This window comes from Dendronephthya gigantea, unplaced genomic scaffold (assembly GCF_004324835.1).
Source record: "Dendronephthya gigantea isolate DGI-Jeju-01 unplaced genomic scaffold, DenGig_1.0 000141F, whole genome shotgun sequence".
NCBI lineage: Eukaryota > Metazoa > Cnidaria > Anthozoa > Malacalcyonacea > Nephtheidae > Dendronephthya > Dendronephthya gigantea.
Window position 1 is genome coordinate 87,861 of NW_021163151.1, and position 19,278 is coordinate 107,138.

The window sequence follows — 19,278 nt, forward strand, 5'->3', positions numbered from 1 at the left end:
AAATGCATCGTTGATTTTAGCGTGACCGATATCATGCAAGGCTGGGCAAATCAATAAATTAAAGCGAGAAACTGAACAAGAAGACGAAGCGATTTAATAACAAGATTTATATTTTATGATGTTAATCCTCAACATTTCCACCATTTCTTTCTAAGCAAACTGCGGCTCGTCTGAGCATGGTAAACACTGAACGGCGGAACCACATTTGTCTGTCCTGCCTCAAATTATCCATTTCGTTCGAAATTCAGGCACGCCGGAACATCGATAATTGGGGGGGCATATATTCATGTATTCGAGTTCTGCATTATTTGTTTCTTTTGAAATCAATTGTTTTTACGGTCTGTGAACTTGAATATATGAATATATGCCCCCCCAATTATCAATCTTCCGGCGTCCCTGTCGAAATTCTTTCTTGCAAATCGCCTACGCTACCACCGGCAAATCTAGGCGAATGGACAGACAAATGGTTCGCTGTTCATGGTTTACTATGCTCAGACAAGTCGCAGTTTGCCTTAGAATGAAATGGTGGACATGCTTAGGATTAACACCACTATAACTCCTGTCAATATATGGCGATTTTTCGTACTTCAATTTTGATTCGTTTCTCAGACCTTGCACCGGTAGTGTCGTTTGACCCGGAATTAGAAATCGTTTTTAGCGAAACTGACAAACTCTGAATGTGACTTTGTTTATTTGTTCAAAGCTTGACGTCAACTACAATGCAAAATTAATATGATAATGCTATAAATACACGCAATCATAATCTAACATAAACGCAACCTTACTGAAATATAAAATGTGCCTTACCGATTTATCCCTCCATTACTACACGGTACAAAGACCTCGATAAATATAGTTTTACACAGACACAACGTTAAAGATTCGCAATGTTCGCAGTGTTCGCAATATTCACAAAGGTTTGCAATATTCGCAATGTTCGCAGTGTCCACACAAGATTCGCAATATTCGCAGTGTTCGCAGTGTTCACACAAGATTCGCAATATTCGCAGTGTTCGTAGTGTTCACACAATGGTTTTTTACCCTTTTTTGTGTTCGCACGTTGACTGGGTTCTAGTTCGCATACTAAAATATTTGAGCGTTTCGCAATCGCACTTACATGGCTCCCCTAAATTGAGACTATAACAATTTAACACATTTGGCTCCTCGAAGGGGAATCGTCACTTTCAGTTATCCTCAATTTCTTCGATCTTCATCAACACTATCAGCTTTTGTATAGGTCGTTCTAAAACCGAAACCGGTCGAATTCTCTCCCCGATCTCGTTCAACAGCCGATCACTTACGACAATCTTTACTCTTCTAACCAGACCGTCTTCATCGGCGCACGCTTCTTCTACGCGTCCCATTTTCCACTGATTGCGCGCTGTCGATTCTTCCTTTAACAACACTATATCTCCCCTTTGCACGTTTCTGCGACATTTATTCCATTTTTGTCTTTCTTGAAGTGATAGCAGGAATCCCTTCCGCCACCTTTCCCAGAACTGATTAGCAAGGTATTGCACGCGTTTCCATCTCTTGACTAAGTAGACGTCTGCCCGTTGAAATTCTCCTGGTGGGGCCATCAATACCCTTGATTTCATAGTGAGCAGATGGTTGTTAGTCCCATCGGTAACGATAGGACGGCTGTTCACGATTGCTTCAGCTTCACAGATCAGGGTTCTCAATGATTCTTCATCTAGTTGTGTTCCATGCTGTTCCAGCAGGCCATCAAGAGCATTGCGTACTGTGCGAATCATGCGCTTCCAGACTCCTCCTGCATGACTGGCCTTCGGTGCGTTCACCTTGAAATCAAACCAGTCGCATTCCTTCTTTAGCAGAAACTGTCGCACTTCGTCAGTTTTCAGTTTACTCAAGGCTTCTGTTAACTCTCTACGAGCCCCGACTAAGTTGGTGCCTTGATCAGATCTAAGCTGGCGGACTGGGCCTCGTCTGGCCAGGAAACAGCGAAGTACGTTTATGAATGAATCAGTTTCCAGCGTTTTAGCAACTTCTAGGTGAATCGCGCGGGATGCCAGGCAAGTAAAAACGACGCCGTACCGCTTCAGCTCCTTCCTTCCTTCCTTGATATGCCAGGGCCCGGAATAATCCACCGCGCAGAACGTGAATGGGGGTGCAGGTTCGAGTCTGTCTATCGGAAGATCCGCCATTTTCTGTTCTTGTACAACACCGCGAAGCCTTTGACAGGTGACACAATTCGCAATATGATACCCGACTGCCGAACTTCCACCGATTATCCAAAATCCGTTCTGTCGTAACTCGTTTAAGGTCATGCCGCGTCCTTGGTGATTTAACCTTTGGTGGTAGTATCGTAGTATCAGTGTGGTGACATGTCCCTTTCGTGGAAGAATAGCCGGATGTTTGATGTGGTAGGGGAGGCTGGACAGTTTTATGCGACCACCCACTCTGAGTACGCCGTCAGGATCGAGGAATGGATCCAGTCGGTACAGACAACTTGCTCTCTTCAACGACACCTTTAACTCGCTCATTCCCTTTCTGTTTGAAGTGTCCCCTTGGCGTAAAATTCTCATTTCTTCGGGGAATGCTTCTTCTTGGACCATCTTGAGGATTGCTGATTCCGATTGCTGAAGCTGTTCTACTGTCAGTCGCTTGCGATGTTCTTCGGTCGTAGTATCAGGATTCGGTTTCGTGCGATGATTCTTCAGCCGTTCCTTTAGCTTCAGGCAATTTGCAACAGCTCGTTTCGCGCGATGCCAACAAGAGAAGTAATCAACACGACTGGCCATTGGTGGGAACTACGCGTCAATAGTTTGGGTCATAAAGGACTTTACCTTTTTCACTTCCGGATCGTCAGAAATGGGATTCCAAGCCCTTTGTTCCGCCGGTCGGAAGTCCGGTTGCCACAGGAATTCGGGGCCGTTAAGCCATCGGGAAGTTTCGTTAAGTTGCAGCGAGGATAGACCTCTCGATGCGTCGTCGGCTGGGTTCTCCCTTGTCTCTACGTAATTCCATTGGTCTGCAGAGGTGGCATCGCGAATCTGCTGCACTCTATTAGCTACGAACACTTGAAAACGACGGGCGTCGTTGGTGATATACCCCAGGGCTACTTTACTGTCTGTCCAAAACACATCCACAACATTATCGTAGTCGAGCTCGTCATGCAACATACAGCTCACCTTAACGGACACCAAAGCAGCTGTCAATTCCAGCCAAGGAATTGTGATTGGTTTCATTGGTGTGACCCGAGATTTTCCCATCACGAAAGCGCAGTGTACTTCATCCTCATCGTTCACTAAGCGCAAATATGAACACTGCCCATAGCCACTTGTACTCGCGTCGGAGAAATGGTGCATCTCGATTTTCTTGGTCTCCTCGAAACCGTTTGGCACTAGGCATCTTCGTACTTTCATGTCATTCAAGAGCAGAAGGTCACTTCTCCATTTTTCCCACCTTCGTTTGATCTCATCCGGGATGGGATCGTCCCAATCTGCCTTCTTCTTCTTGCTTACCCTTTAGTAACAGAGGTGCAACAAAGCCAAGCGGGTCGTATATTGAGCTCACCGTTGATAATATGCTGCGACGTGTCAGGGGCTAGCCTGCAACGCAGACTATATATTGGGGTATATATAGTCTGCTAATCAGCGGCACAAAGCTTGTATGGTCACGTGGGTTTCCCGAGAAATTGTGGGACTCATTTTGATTGGTTAGCTTATAATTATGCAAAATAATCAAAATTTCAGAATATTTATTATTTTCACAAACAACTTGGCGTCCTTCATCGAACCATCTTTACTTGAAGGAGAGCACTTTTCGGAAGCTATTCGGATTGTATGTTGTTTTTTTCAAGTGGAAAGTCGAACGAGGTGTCTCGACAGATGTTACCGGTGGGCTTACGTAAACTGGCGCAAGCGTTCGAGGTTCCCTTTGCTCTGTGTTTGCCTCTTTGTCGAAATCGTCTGGTAGAGAACGCTTCGACGGGTGCTTCATCTTCACTGTTACACCATTTGCTCGGGCTTTAGCTAGGTAGTCATCCTTTAGCTTTTGATTAAGATTCGCCAGCTTTTGACGATGCGTGATTCTTTAAGAAACCAGACTGAGACATGGCCGACAAATATGTCTGGAAACAGGTTGGACAACGAAATCCAAATCTTCTACTTCGGCCGCAATGTCGGGAGAACGCTTTCCTATTACGAGATTTATATCTGACTTCTTTTCCAGCACAGAGAAACACAGCACGCATATCAGCGCGACCATGTTGTCACAAATAATTATGCAATTTGCGCGCAAATCATATACATAACACTGATACATAATCATAATTATAATACCGGAAATAATTCGAACATTCATGTGACCATACAAGCTTTGTGCCGCTGATTAGCAGACTATATATACCCCAATATATAGTCTGCGCTGCAGGCTAGTCAGGGGCCGATCTTGTAACGTTATTCGGAGTTGAAATGAATCTGATTCGATGCACCAATGCGTTCCCAAAGTTCTTTCAACAGGAAGGCGATCGTCGGTAGAATTGAGGTTTTTGGTCTTCCTTGAGTGCGATGGTTTCGAGGACTTCCTTCGAATTCGAGACGAACTTGTGCAAGCGAAGACCTTCTCGAGGTAACAATTCTTTCGTGTTGTGGATCAAAGACACCGCTTCAGGCACTGTTTTTACGGATTTTAGTCCATCGTCAACGTAAAAGTCCTTCTTGACGAAGTTGGCCACTTCCAATCCGAATTCTTCTGCGTTGTCGTCCGCGATTTTTCTCAACCCATAATTGGCGCACCCAGGTGAGGATGTTGCTCCAAATAAATGAACCGTCATCCTGAATTCTTCTGGGGTGGTTGTGCAGTCTCCCCTTTCCAACCAGAGAAATCTCAGGTAGTCTCGATGCTCTTCGTCGACATGAAATTGATGGAACATACCCTCCACGTCGCACGAGAAGGCTATAGGAGCCTGTCGAAATCTGCATAACACTCCAATGAGACTGTTAGTTAGGTCGGGACCTTGTAATAGGTGGTTATTCAGCGACTCTTGTAGATAGCTTGCGCTACAATCGAAAACTACGCGAAGTTTGTCAGGTTTTTGGGGGTGGTATACCCCATGATGGGGAATATACCACACTGGTTTTGTTTCGTCTGATCCTTCGTTAGCGGGAACTCTCTCAGCATGTCCCTTGTCGATCAGCTCGTTCATGAAGTTGTTGTAATGCTGACGGTATCGTGCATCTCTCTCTAGACGGACCTTGAGTCGTTCGAGACGTCGCAAGGCTAGAGATTTATTATTGGGTAAGGAGGGGGGTTTCTTACGGAAGGGTAACGGCATTTCGTAATGACCGTTGTCTCTTTTATGTATTCCGTGTTTTAACTGCTCGATGAACTTCTTGTCATCTAACGACGTTGGCGGCTCCTTGTTATTTCTTTCCGAGAAGTCGGATTCCATCATTAACCGTACTTGTTGAGGATTGATGACTTCTTTCACAACCGCCTTTACCACAAAGGTGCAACCTCTATCATTATCGTTCGGGAGGTTTGTTTTTATTCTGTGAGTGATGGCCGTAGCACCTTCATGTTCATCGCACGGGCAGGGCTCGTTCACATTACCAATTATGCCCCAACCAAGATCAGTTTGCTGCGCGTAAGGCTCGTTGTCGATACCCGGAATGACTTGTCGAGGTGTGATTGCACGCGGGCAGTTGGCTCTAATAGCACTCTAGCACTCTCTATTCTATCTCTTCCAAGGCTAGTTGATTGGTTCTCTCCACTTCTTCCCTTTCGTTTGCCAAATGCATTTTTGCCTTCAATATGGCCGCTTCCTCCTCTAGTTCTTGACGTCTTTGTCGAAATGAAGAGCTTGTGCCTCTTCTCGATGCAAGACTTCTATCAGACTTGCGGGATGCCCCACTTCGATTTGTTCTCTTTGACATTACTGAACCGCCGTCGTTGGAATCCACCTTTAAGTCACGAATTGTTTGATGTACTTGCTTCAAAACACTATTGTTCTCACGGCTCATTTCGTCGAATTTACCATATAGGGTTAACTTCTCCACCGAAGACTCTAACGCGTCTGAGTTAATTTGATCATGCACCCTTCAAGAGACCGGCACTCATTTTGTAGGCTGCCAATATCATCATTGTTGATAAGCTGGCCTTGCAAGTGATTAATTTGTTTCCTCCATGCCTTCGTCGCATCGTGAAAATTACGCTCAACGATATCCCTCGAGTTTTTTAATGTTTTTAGTAAAGCATCACCCTTTTCTTGTTCTGTGATAGTCTTCTCATCTGGATCTAATATTTTAGGATTTACCTCGTTTTCCTCGTCCATTTTGGTCTCTTTAGAACCCGATCCGAAGACCGTCCGAGACCCTTCCGATCAACCACCGATGATCGCGTTCAAAATGGCGCCAAAATAAAAACAAATACAACGTGCAAAATACGTTTCGTATACTCCATCTGAGTGCTGGAAATCGTTGACTATAACTCCAGTCAATATATGGCGATTTTTCGTACTTCAATTTTGATTCGTTTCTCAGACCTTGCACCGGTAGTGTCGTTTGATCCGGAATTAGAAATCGTTTTTAGCGAAACTGACAAACTCTGAATGTGACTTTGTTTATTTGTTCAAAGCTTGACGTCAACTACAATGCAAAATTAATATGATAATGCTATAAATACACGCAATCATAGTCTAACATAAACGCAACCTTACTGAAATATAAAATGTGCCTTACCGATTTATCCCTCCATTACTACACGGTACAAAGACCTCGATAAATATAGTTTTACACAGACACAACGTTAAAGATTCGCAATGTTCGCAGTGTTCGCAATATTCACAAAGGTTTGCAATATTCGCAATGTTCGCAGTGTCCACACAAGATTCGCAATATTCGCAGTGTTCGCAGTGTTCACACAAGATTCGCAATATTCGCAGTGTTCGTAGTGTTCACACAATGGTTTTTTACCCTTTTTTGTGTTCGCACGTTGACTGGGTTCTAGTTCGCATACTAAAATATTTGAGCGTTTCGCAATCGCACTTACATGGCTCCCCTAAATTGAGACTATAACAATTTAACACATTTGGCTCCTCGAAGGGGAATCGTCACTTTCAGTTATCCTCAATTTCTTCGATCTTCATCAACACTATCAGCTTTTGTATAGGTCGTTCTAAAACCGAAACCGGTCGAATTCTCTCCCCGATCTCGTTCAACAGCCGATCACTTACGACAATCTTTACTCTTCTAACCAGACCGTCTTCATCGGCGCACGCTTCTTCTACGCGTCCCATTTTCCACTGATTGCGCGCTGTCGATTTTAGTATCTTCTAGCTTACTATCTAACAGTAAAAACCAGCCGAAAAAGTAACCTCGAAAAGCAGGAGAACGGTTTGTAAAAGCCTCATTTTTACCCGCTTGCCGAAGAAAAATGAAAGGTTGAAAATCCAAGTTCATTTAAAGAGGTGAATGTTTGGACTCTTTTGTGCAATGTATCACAATTTCAGAAAATTTGATAAACATTAAATCCGCCGCGAAACGTTTCAAAATTGGACTTCTTTCCCGTTTACTCCACTCTCTATGCTCAAAGAGTCCAAACTTTCACCTCTTTAAATGACCTTGGATTTTCTACCGCTCGTTTTCTTTGCACAAGAGTGTTTTTTTAGTTAGACGCCATTTTTTTTAATATTGTTGTTGTTTTCCCATATGCATGTTAGCGTGTATTTATACACTGATTTAAACGAAGAATCTGAATATAAATCAACTATAAACATCTGACATTGGTGCCGTGACTAGGATGGAAGAACGACGACGTTTAATACCATCTCGAAGAGCCCACAAGGTACATTTAACGAAACCTTTCAAGAAAATAACGGAGCTAAAACAATCGGGAAAGCGTCAGTGATCAAAACGAACAGAATGCCCTATTGGGCGGCATGGCCAGAAAATTCGGACATATTTAACATTCTACTTCCGCCTAAATTTGCATATGGTGTCAAAATAAAGCTTCGTGAGTTTATAGTAAACTGTAATGTGCACAGTACTAAACTCTAAAAATACACCTTTAGGTAGGTCAATTATAATTTGCCTTAATTGCTCGTTGCAGAGCAAGTTAATCTTAATATTTCTATACAGTATTTCAAAATGTTTTATCAGTATTCGTCCTGCATTTTCAAAACAAAGTTTTGGTCATTTATCACGTTGAATACCATATAAAACGAAAACCGTAATAGCGTAGAAATAAAATAAAAATGCAGAGCCGACATAAACCTTTGCCAGCAAAATATTACCTCAGGATCTTCAATATGACACGAGTTACAAGAAACAACCAGGGCAAATAGCAAAGATGCAATGATTTTCTTAAATTTTGCAAAATTTAAGAATGCGCAATATAATTTATAGTTCTGCAAACGAATAATATTTGAACAGATATGCAAATTTGCTACGGCAATCTGCATATTCCATGTCCGCAATTTCTGGCCATGGCTATTAGAACAACTTGAACGAAAAGGCAAAGTACTTGCAGATCTAGACGAGAAGATATTTGCATTAATTAATCACTGAACTTGGAGATCTAGAAACGGAGATTATAGAGGCAGAAGACACGCAGAGCTTAATCACAGAAACAATTTGTTTAACCAAAAATTTCATCAAGAAGTCCGAGAGCAAAACGTCTATAAAGGAGCCAACGAACGCTGTCGAAGAGAGTCAAACAACATCAGGAAGTAACACGCAAGAAACATCAGGTAGCAGCACAGCAACAAACAATGGGAGTGAGTCGACAGATCAATCATTGGTATTACAAGAAACACAAGTGGGAGAATCAAATCAAATTATTCAACCAAGTACAGTAAGTGGAGAATCAATTGTTTTAAACGTAGAACAGCCAAACGGCACTAGTGCATCTGCTCCAAGTATGAGTCCAACGAAATCGAACAGTCATTATAGCACAAGTCGACTCCCAAAGTTAGCACTACCAACATTCGATAGCAACCCATTATCTTGGCAGTCATTCTGGGATTCATTCCGCACCGCAGTACATGATAATCCCCATTTAGGCAACATTCAGAAACTGAACTTCTTGAGAGCTCAACTAACTGGAGAAGCATCGAGAGCAATAGCTGGGTTTCCCTTGACTGATAATAACTATCTAGAAAGTATTAAACTCTTACAAGAGAGATTTGGTCAACAACACAGAGCAGTGAGTGCACACATGCAAGCACTATTAAACATTTAAAGTTCAACGAGTCAACTGCAAACCTTAAAGGATTTCTATGACACACTGGAAACACACATCCGTGCACTTGAAGCATTAGGAAAGTCGCATGAAGCATATGGGGACATCTTGGTCCCTATAATCCATAAGAAGTTACCATCAGATTTGATTCAGACACTTACTAGAGAACACAACAGTAATGAATGGAAACTTGATGAGCTCAGAAAAGCATTACGCAGAGAAATCTATTAGAAGCAGGAGAGAACAATCCCTGTAAGAAACACCATGGTTATTTCCCCGATTCACCCACAGCAGCCTTCACAATTGGACAATCACAGAACCCATCATACAAGTCACACCATCGACCCCCCCAGTGAAACGAGCATGTGTTTATTGCAAAGGCTCACACAATCCAATTAACTGCACCATTGTAACTGATAAGAAACAACGACTCAGCATAGTACGAGATTCTAAACTATGTTTCAACTGCCTTAATGATAATCATGTAGTATCACAATGTAAAACAAAGGGTCGATGCAAAGACTGTCATCGCAAACACCATACAAGCTTATGCTCAATTGAAAACCCATCACCATCACCACCCCCACCTCTCCCCTCCAATGAAGAGAAACAAAACCCCAAATTAAATGTCTCTAACCAGTCTGTGCATACAATCAACACCAACCAAACAGAAAGCACAGAAACACCCACAGCCATTTCACCAACTATAACCCAACATCTTAGTGCAAATAAGTTCAAATCAACCCTTTTGAAAACCGCAATCTCGCCAATTGAACACCAGGGGACAATTATTAATGCACATATTCTATTTCATGAAGGATTCCATCGCTCGTTTATCACCAGTAGTTTAGCCAACGATGTAGGTCTAACGATCAAGCGTGAAGAAACCCTTGCCCTCTCCACATTTGGTGGGTCAACTACATCGATCAGGAAAGTAGAAGTAGGTACCATCAACGTAAAGACACCCACAGGAGAAAAGATTCCCATTGAAGTTATCACCATTCCTCAAATTTCTGCCCCACTACAGAACCCTTGCCACTATTTAATTGCATAGTTTACCCCACCTTAAAGGACTAACACTTGCCCACCCTATAACAAATGAGACCAGATTCGAAGTCAATCTCTTGATCGGAGCAGATCATTATTGGAATATCGTTGAATCCGAAATAATTAAAGGGCCTGGTCCAACTGCTGCCAAGTCAAAAATCGGTTATCTTCTATCTGGACCTGTTTCATTGATCAACCAGACATCCACACTAAATACCACAATCTTAAACGTAATGGCAGCAAGCAAAATGTCGAATTTGAACTCCAACGTTTCTGGGAACTTGACTCAATTGGAATTCGGTCAGATCAGAAAGATGATACTTCAGAATTCCTACTACATTATCAAGACACATCCATTTCTCTGAAAGATGGAAAGTATCATGCCAAGTTACCTTGGAAACCAAAACAACCAATACTACCATACTACCATAGTGTTCAACGAGCGAACTTTTTAAATAGTTTCTTCCATTCAGTATTTACTCCTAAAACACAAAACCATTGTGTTCCTGTACAAGCCAACTCCAACAGTCAACTACGGGATTTCGAAGTTAGTGTTACTGAAGTGCATGAATTACTCTCGAATTTAGATCCAAATAAGGCCAGTGGTCCGGACGATATCCCTTCGAGGCTACTTAAATATACAGCAACTGCTATCTCTCCAAGTCTATGCCGTCTATTCAACATGTCTCTTGTGCTTGCTACATTTCGCAAAGCTTGGAAGAGGGCAAATATTACCCCTGTATACAAAAAAGACGACCCAATGTTGCCTGACAACTATAGGCCAATATCCTTGTTGTGCGTCTTGTCTAAAGTGTTTGAACGCTGTATACTAAACCATTGTCTCCCTCACCTTTCCACGCTTTTGTATGACATGCAGTATGGATTCCAGAGAGGACGATCTACCCAGTCACAATTACTGCAGGTTTACCATCATATCCTAGTTAACTTAGCACAAGGGAAAGAGGTTGATGCTATATATCTTGACTTATCGAGAGCATTTGACAAAGTGCCCCATCACTTGTTAATCACCAAGCTGTCTTCTTATGGTATATCAGGAAACTTACTTAGTTGGTACTATAGTTATTTATCGGACAGGTATCAGAGAGTCGTACTTGACGGAGTGTTTTCTAGTTGGTTACCAGTGACTTCGGGAGTTCCACAGGGGTCCATTCTTGGCCCACTTTTGTTTCTGGTTTTTGTTAACGACCTACCAGATTATATCGGAAATGGATCCCGACTGGCTCTGTTTGCTGATGACTCCAAGCTGTATAGAACACTTGACACTCCTACTTCGACTCAAGCTTTACAACATGACTTAGATTCTCTGGTAACATGGAGTGTGAATTCAAATATGTCGTTCAGTGCCTCTAAATGCAAAACCTTGCATATCTCTAGGAAGAGGACTCCTACAGACGCGACATCTTATCATCTTGGTGACCAAGCCCTCGAACGTGTTTCATACGTCAAAGATCTAGGCATTATAATCTCAAGCAATTTGCAATGGGCTGACCATATTGAAAAGATATCAGCAAAAGCAAATAAGACCCTAGGATTAGTTAAAAGAGTGTGTCATGACATCAAAGACCAGTCCGTGAGGATGCTCCTTTACCGTTCCTTGGTCTTGCCTCAGCTGGAATACTGCTCTTGCTTGTGGTCTCCATACACAATTAAGCACAGAGCCCTTATTGAAAACATCCAAAGAAGAGCCACAAGTTTATACTGAATTATCCGCCATCGAACGTTTCATACTTGGATCGACTTTTAACCCTCCATATGTTACCACTGGAGTATCGTAGAGAAATGAGTGACCTTCTTCTCCTATATAAATTCAAGACTGGGATGATGGTTATAAACACTAGTGACTACTTTATTGCTTTAGATACTCACTATAGAACACGGAAATTTGACCCAAATAATTTAACCACCTTGTTTAAATTCAAACAAAATTACTTCCAGTTTTCATATTTTCCTAGAGCAGTATCATTATGGAATGATCTTCCCCCAAGTTGTAAGGAACGCTCCTCCATTGCGTCATTTAAATCAAATCTGTATGAATATTATTTCTCTAAACTGGCAAAGTATATTCCACCATGATTCTATAACTTACTCTTATTAATATTTATCTGAATGGTTGTTTTATGTTTTTATGTAAAGGGTGCTGTTATCAATAGGAATTCGTCCTGTTATGGCTTCCTGTCACTACGTTTATATATTCTTCGTCCTTGTTATTGACTGTAATGTTTGTAATAATGTGACAAATTTATTAAACTAAACTAAACTAAACCATCCAACGTCAAAATTGTACAACAAAGAACGAGATCAATGGTGAAGCGACTAGCTACTGATCTCGAGAAACTTATGATGTACAACGACGTGATTGCTGATCAGTGCAATCAAGGCTTTATCGAGAAAGTTGAAAACCCCAGTCTGAACACTGGAACCTGTCACTATCTTACCCATCACGCCGTATTTAAAGAATCATCCACCACACCTCTAAGATTGTGTACGACTGCAGCTGCAGTAGGTCAAATCAACCAAGTTTAAATGATTGCCTGATCACTCGACCACCGATTCTCAACGATTTAACAGCGATATTGCTTAGATTTTGTCGACAGAAATACGGAATGACGCAGATATCGAAAAGGCATTCCTAAATATTGTCCTGAATGAAGAAGATCGTGACGCCAATTGTTTCTTCTGGTTGAGCGATCCGAAGATCCGAATAGTGCCTTTGAAGTTTATCGATTTAAACGCGTATTATTCGGGGCGACAAGTTCTCCGTTTATTCTAAACGCTACACTAGATAAACATTTGAAACAATTCAATCACCCAGTTGTAGAACGCATTCGTGAAGATATCTATGTAGACGATCTCGTCTCCGGGGCCCAAGACAACGAAGAAGCAACATTGATCTCACCTGGTGAGTTCAATCTGAGATCGTGGTCATCTAACAACGAGACCGTCAAAACTATGGCAGCTGGTGAAAACCTCCTAAACGACAACCCCAAACCCAAAGTCGTTGGAATGAAGTGGGACACCACTGACCGGTTTTCTTCGTTCTGGTGGGAGAATCCACAACGCTCTCCTTGCTGATTGTACGAAATTTCCAATCCTTCTACCACTGAGAAATGACCTAACGAAGCTCATCTCACCGAGAAGCACAAACGTCAGTTACATTCTAGTGTAAACGCCACGATATTGGATTCTTTCCGGACGGCAACTCGTGAAAAAGATCATCAATAAATGTGTCACTTGCAGAAAGATATGCAGCACCCCGTATAATCCACCTGATCCACCACCGCTACCTAAGCCAAGAGTTTAAGAAGCGCGAACATTCAAAATCACCGGTGTTGATTTAACTGGAGCTTTGCTTATAAGAGAATCGGGAACAGAAACCAAAGCATACATTGCACTCTTTACATGCGCCACCACAAGGGCAATACACCTCGAAATTGTGACGGACATATCTGTACCCACATTTATGCTAGCATTCCGTAGATTTGCCGCGAGAAAGTCATTACCGAAGTTAATGATGTCAGACAACGCCTCTACCTACTTGTCAGCGGTTGAAGGATTGAGAAAACTGTTCAAATCACCAGCATTGAAAGAGTCATTAAACAAGCAAAACGTAGAATGGCAATTCATTCCAAAGAAAGCGCCGTGGTTCGGTGGCTTTTGGGAGAGATTGGTAGGACTGACGAAAACGGTCTTAAAGAAAGTACTCGGTAAAGCGTCGGTGAACTTAGTAACACTACAAACCCTTGCAGTGGAAATCGAAGCCATTATCAACGACAGATCTTTGATCTACGTGTCATCAGATAGATATAAAGGACGAGCAGCCACTTACACCAGCGCATCTGTTATACGGCAGGAGATTGACAGCTCTACCGAACGAGGGTCGGGATGACGACGAACTATCAGATCCAAACTTTAATGAAACTGAACTCCAAGGAAACGCCAAGAGACTGGTACTACTCTTACAACACTTTTACCAACGTTGGAGACAAGAATATCTCACATCCTTACGAGAATTTCATAGGAATACTGGTACAGATAGAGTTCATGATGATACACCCCGCATGACCTGGAAACTAGCGGTAGTCGAAAGTTTAATTCGAGGACGAGACGGATATGTACGAGCTGCAAACATCCGGACTGCATTAGGTAAGACAAACCGACCGATAGCGAAACTTTATCCTCTCGAAGTAAGAGCAAAGACGGATGATCGTGAGAATAAAGACAAGGATTACGCCAAACAAAAAGATCAAACGACCCAAGTGAATGATCATATTTCACTATGGCCACGACGGGAAGCTGCGGGAAAAGCAACGGAACAGAGCAGGAATTGGATTCAAGATCTTAGCGTGCCCCCGAAGGATGTCGAAAATGATTGACAATATGTTATATGAAGTATATACTGTTTTAGCGACTTTTTTAGTTGGACGCCATTTTTGTTCATATTGTTGTTTTTCCCATATGCATGTGAGCATGTATTTATACAAAGAATCTGAATATAAATCAACTATAAACATCTGACATCATTAATTTTGTCCCCATCGCCACTGTTGACCTGCAATTGCCTTATTAACTATGCCTTACTATGCTATGTCAGCATGCTAGAAACGCTGGAGACCAGGACAGTGGGAGAGCATTTTAGAGAATTGCAAGACAATTTCTGGCATGTTGTAAAAGATGGACTGGACTGGACTTGTAAACTATGGACTAGACTGGACTGGACTTGTAAAACATGGGCTTGTAAAACATGGACTTGTAAAACATAGACTTGTAAAGCATGGACTTGTAAAACATGGACTTGTAAAACATGGACTTGTAAAACATGGACTTGTAAACTCATTTTTGCTTACAATTGCTTCATCGTTAAGTGACCCCTTTCGCCCTGGAGAAACGTCAAAAAGTGTTCCTTTACTGCATGCAATGACATCAGCAAATGTCCCCTTCCACCCTGCAGTACCATCGACAAACGTTGTCTTCCCACCTGGAATGGCGTCGCCCGTAAACGCTGTAGAATCTCAAGCCAATGAATTACATCCTCGTTATCCCGTACGTCCAAAACGTAACCCTGGTGTATTCGTGTTTGGAAGGTTGCCATTTCTTGATAGCAGAGTATCGCGTTGCTATGGATGCGGGGATCCGATAAAACCTATGCCTTCTCCACCACACGATCTTGTTCTTATTACCAGACTCCACCGAAAATATATCAAGGACGGGGTAACGCAAGTGTCCCCATCGATCTCACCGGTATATATTCACGTTAGCCAGCACAGGGGCGGCGGAACATAATACATTTTGGGGGGGCTAATTTTACGAGGTGCCACCATGGTTGGCGCCGAGGGAATTTTTTTGGGCATTTCAGTGCTCTAGATCTTCGGAAATGGCCATTTCAGAGTCTACTTGCCGCTTTTATCGTAGTTTTTCATGGGCAAACACAAACTGAAAGCGGCACAGCGCGTGTAGTGATATCTTCTACATTTGAAAAAGCATCTCTCATTCTTCATTCTAGGATTCCCCCCCACTTTTACTTTTTCTAGCCCCCCCCTGTTCCGCCGCCCTTGAGCCAGCATTGTGCAAAAAATGCACTACCAGAATTTACACCTGCATCCTGTCACTTGCCTGACGATCTGATCCCATTTCTTCATCAAGAACATTATAATCTTATATTTGTTCAATTGGGAATTAATTTTCAACAACTTAACTGAAGGTACAGCATAAATGTTTAGGAAATAAGTGACTTTATTAGTGATACAGAAGCGTATAGGAACGTTGTCGATGTTACGGGGTCATTTAGTTATTTATCGTAAGTCAAGTCATTCAGTATTCAGACCATTAACGGGCCTTGTCATACATCTTGATTGACAGTGTTGCAGATCTCCTTTTACAGATATGATTCAGTGAATATTTATTGATGGATACCGGTAATGTTTGTTCAGAACTATGATGACAGTGAAATATTTTGTTAGAAGTTTCGTTTTGTTAGTAAACTGTTCCCATTGCAGTTCATGTTTTGCAAATTGGGCTTAATTAAAAAGCCTTTGTCACACCGCTATATTACGGGTACCTTTTGGCTAATCCTGCGACTGTAGGGTCGTAACACCATTTAATGGCATGGCAACATTTTATAATTTTATGGCTGTATGATGGTTAATTTACTTCTTAAATGGGTATGCTTTGTTATGAAATATTGCTTTTCACATTATAATCGTCTACAAAAAATCACAGTACCCCAAAAGTAGCAGCGCGAGAAAGGCTAATTACCGCAACCTAACTTTATATGATGCAAATGTATGCCTGTAAATACTAGACGTTTTCTATTTCGTTATCGCCGTCCAATTTCGACGGAAAATAAGGGTCGAGGTAGAGTGTGGCAAGATATTTTGTAATGTGTTTTTGTGTGTTTAATGAGCTGAAACCAACAAATTCGAAGATTAGTGTTCATGTTTTACAAGTCATGTTTTACAAGTCCATGTTTTACAAGTCCATGTTTTACAAGGCCATGTTTTACAAGTCCATGTTTTACAAGTCCATGTTTTACAAGTCCATGTTTTACAAGTCCATGTTTGACAAGTCCATGTTGTACAAGTCCATGTTTTACAAGTCCATGTTTTACAAGTCCAGTCCAGTCCAGAACATAGTTTACAAGTCCAGTCCAGTCCAGTCCATGTTTTACAACATGCTACAATTTCTTAGGTAATTAAAATAATTGAACAGACATAATTAATGGCCCAGTGCACTTTACATAGACAGTGTGCAGCTATTCCCAGAGGATTTAAAACTACAATAAGAATCGCACCATGTTGAATGATATTAAGATAGCAAAAAAGGAAAATCCTTTGCGAACTGTGACCCAGCGTACTATAGCAACCAAATATAGCAACAACAGACATTAAATTCAACACCAGAGTTCTTAATAAATGAAATACTGAAAGTCAACTTGCCTTCCATTCCTCGACAACATGAAAAACATTTTAAGTATTATGTACACCAGACACACATGAACCACAGTACAAAACATCTGCTCCACAGCCAAGACAACGAAACACTGCAGGTGCTGTTGTGCAGTTTGTACATAAACAACCATTTGGTAAACATTATGACTCAATTATTATTATTTCATCACGGACATTCTCCCAGCCCTTAGCTGCTCGCTGTTTCTTTTTTCCCATATTGACTGATATTCTCGTCAGCATCATGATCAGCCTCATCCTCGTCCTCCTCATTGTCCAACGTCATGGCATTAGGAATCCTAATATCAATGTTTGAAATAATAAGTAAACAGTCCTGATTGGTTAGAAAAATAAACAATCGACGTGTGCTTGTCACGCATCCGGGGAGTAAAGTTAAAGTTTAAGGCAAGTTGAAAAAGGAACATGAGAACAAAAAAAATGTTGAAAATTCATAAATACCATTTTTATGCGAACGTATTACTGAAGCACATATGAGCTAGAATTTTAAGAAGACTGCAAAGGTTAAACCGGTTTTTCAACTTGCCTTAAACTTTAAATTTACCCCCCGGACTCTGTGCCCCGGATGCTTGACAAACACACGTCGTTTGTTTATTTTTCTGACCAATCAGATTCGTTCCTCAAACCGCATTTTGTCTCGCATGGTCCCACGATATTTTTCGGCAAATAGGCAAACGTTTTGTGCATTTTCATTTGTTTTTTAAAATATTTTAAATGGAATAATGTTGTTCGAGTACCGTAAATGATCGATTAAGCGCCGCGGCGCTTATTGAAAATATCGATTTAAAAACGCGGCGCTTATTTGACAGAAAAATTGATTATTTTCTGATGGCCGATTAATCGAATAAACTTTTGGTAGAGGTTACAGGAAAAAAACGCGAAGTTGGGCTGGTGATTCCCGCTAAGTTCACAGCACATACGGCGACAAGCCCAAGTGTTAGACACGGAGTTAATTAGAAAGAAGAAAAATTTTAAACTATCAGAACGGTCATATGAGCCCGGTTGTAAGAGATATTCGAAAATAAAACTTTAAAGTTTCAAAACTTGCTGTCGTTCTCAGTAGTTTGAATGTTAGGATTAATGCGATTAAATAAAGAATCTTTTATTTCCACATTTTTAGCGTTTATTCATCTTTCTAAATAGGCGGCGCTTATTAAGACCCCTTTACTAGTTGCGTTTACACGATAGCCGGGTTGGGATTTCACACCTCGCCAACCCGGGTAACCCTTCTCGAAACCCGGGTTGACCCGGGTTGGCTAGGTGTAAAGGTGTGAAAATTGTGCTAAATTCCTCACGTAAGCACGGGTTGGCTTGACCCGGGCTCGTGTAAACTGCGGCGGCATATGGACATTGGAAGAAAATATCCTGTCACACATGCATATCATATTGCATTCAGCGGGCGTAACTTCTCTCCGCTAGTATGGCAAGCAAGGGTAAAACCGCTCGAACGGACAAAAATGTCTCAAAAAAACCGCAACAGCATCAGTTTCAGTGGTCGCCCAAAATAGTCAAACATTTGATATTGTGTTTTTAAAAAACAATATAAGTCAGAGATGGACTGCAAAAACGTCGACTACAACTGGGATGTTGTTGTAGATAATGAACAACAGCATCACACCGTGCATTTGAATAGCTGCTAAAAGCAGAAGCAAAACTGCAGAGGTAGAAACAATAACTTTCCTTCGTTTATCGCCAGTGTTGTTGTCATTGTCCGCCAATTTACACTCTGCTCCAGGCTATCACTCGGAAATATTCCCTAGAAAATTTATGTAATATGCATTATACTAGATGTGCGATTCCTGTATTTATCCTGTTGATCAACAGAATCAACAGCGTATCCCAGGGCCTATGTGTGGAGAGCAACGGAGCTAGGCCCTGGGGACGAGGATGTGCTCTGAATTGGTCAGTGGTTGGGATTAGTAACCTGCCTACTATAAACGACTATTGCCTCCTCTGCAGGCATCTCTTATGTATTTATATTAGGCATTTATATTTGGCTTCGGTTAGCTGTGTCAGGACAGTCTTCTTAGCACATGGAAGGAAACAA

General features: G+C 41.6%; 1 protein-coding gene across 1 annotated transcript; it reads right to left on the reverse strand.

Annotated features, from left to right (window-relative positions):
- Nucleotides 1–1,184: 1,184 nt before the first annotated feature.
- LOC114536616 lies at nt 1,185–2,762 on the reverse strand. Its single transcript, XM_028557971.1, has one exon. The coding sequence runs from the start codon at nt 2,760–2,762 to the stop codon at nt 1,185–1,187; it is 1,578 nt and encodes a 525-aa protein (XP_028413772.1).
- Nucleotides 2,763–19,278: the final 16,516 nt, after the last annotated feature.

Coding starts and splice junctions, on each gene's coding strand:
- LOC114536616 (XM_028557971.1), bottom strand. CDS start 2,762: ATGGCCAGTCGTGTTGATTACTTCTCTTGTTGGCATCGCGCGAAACGA.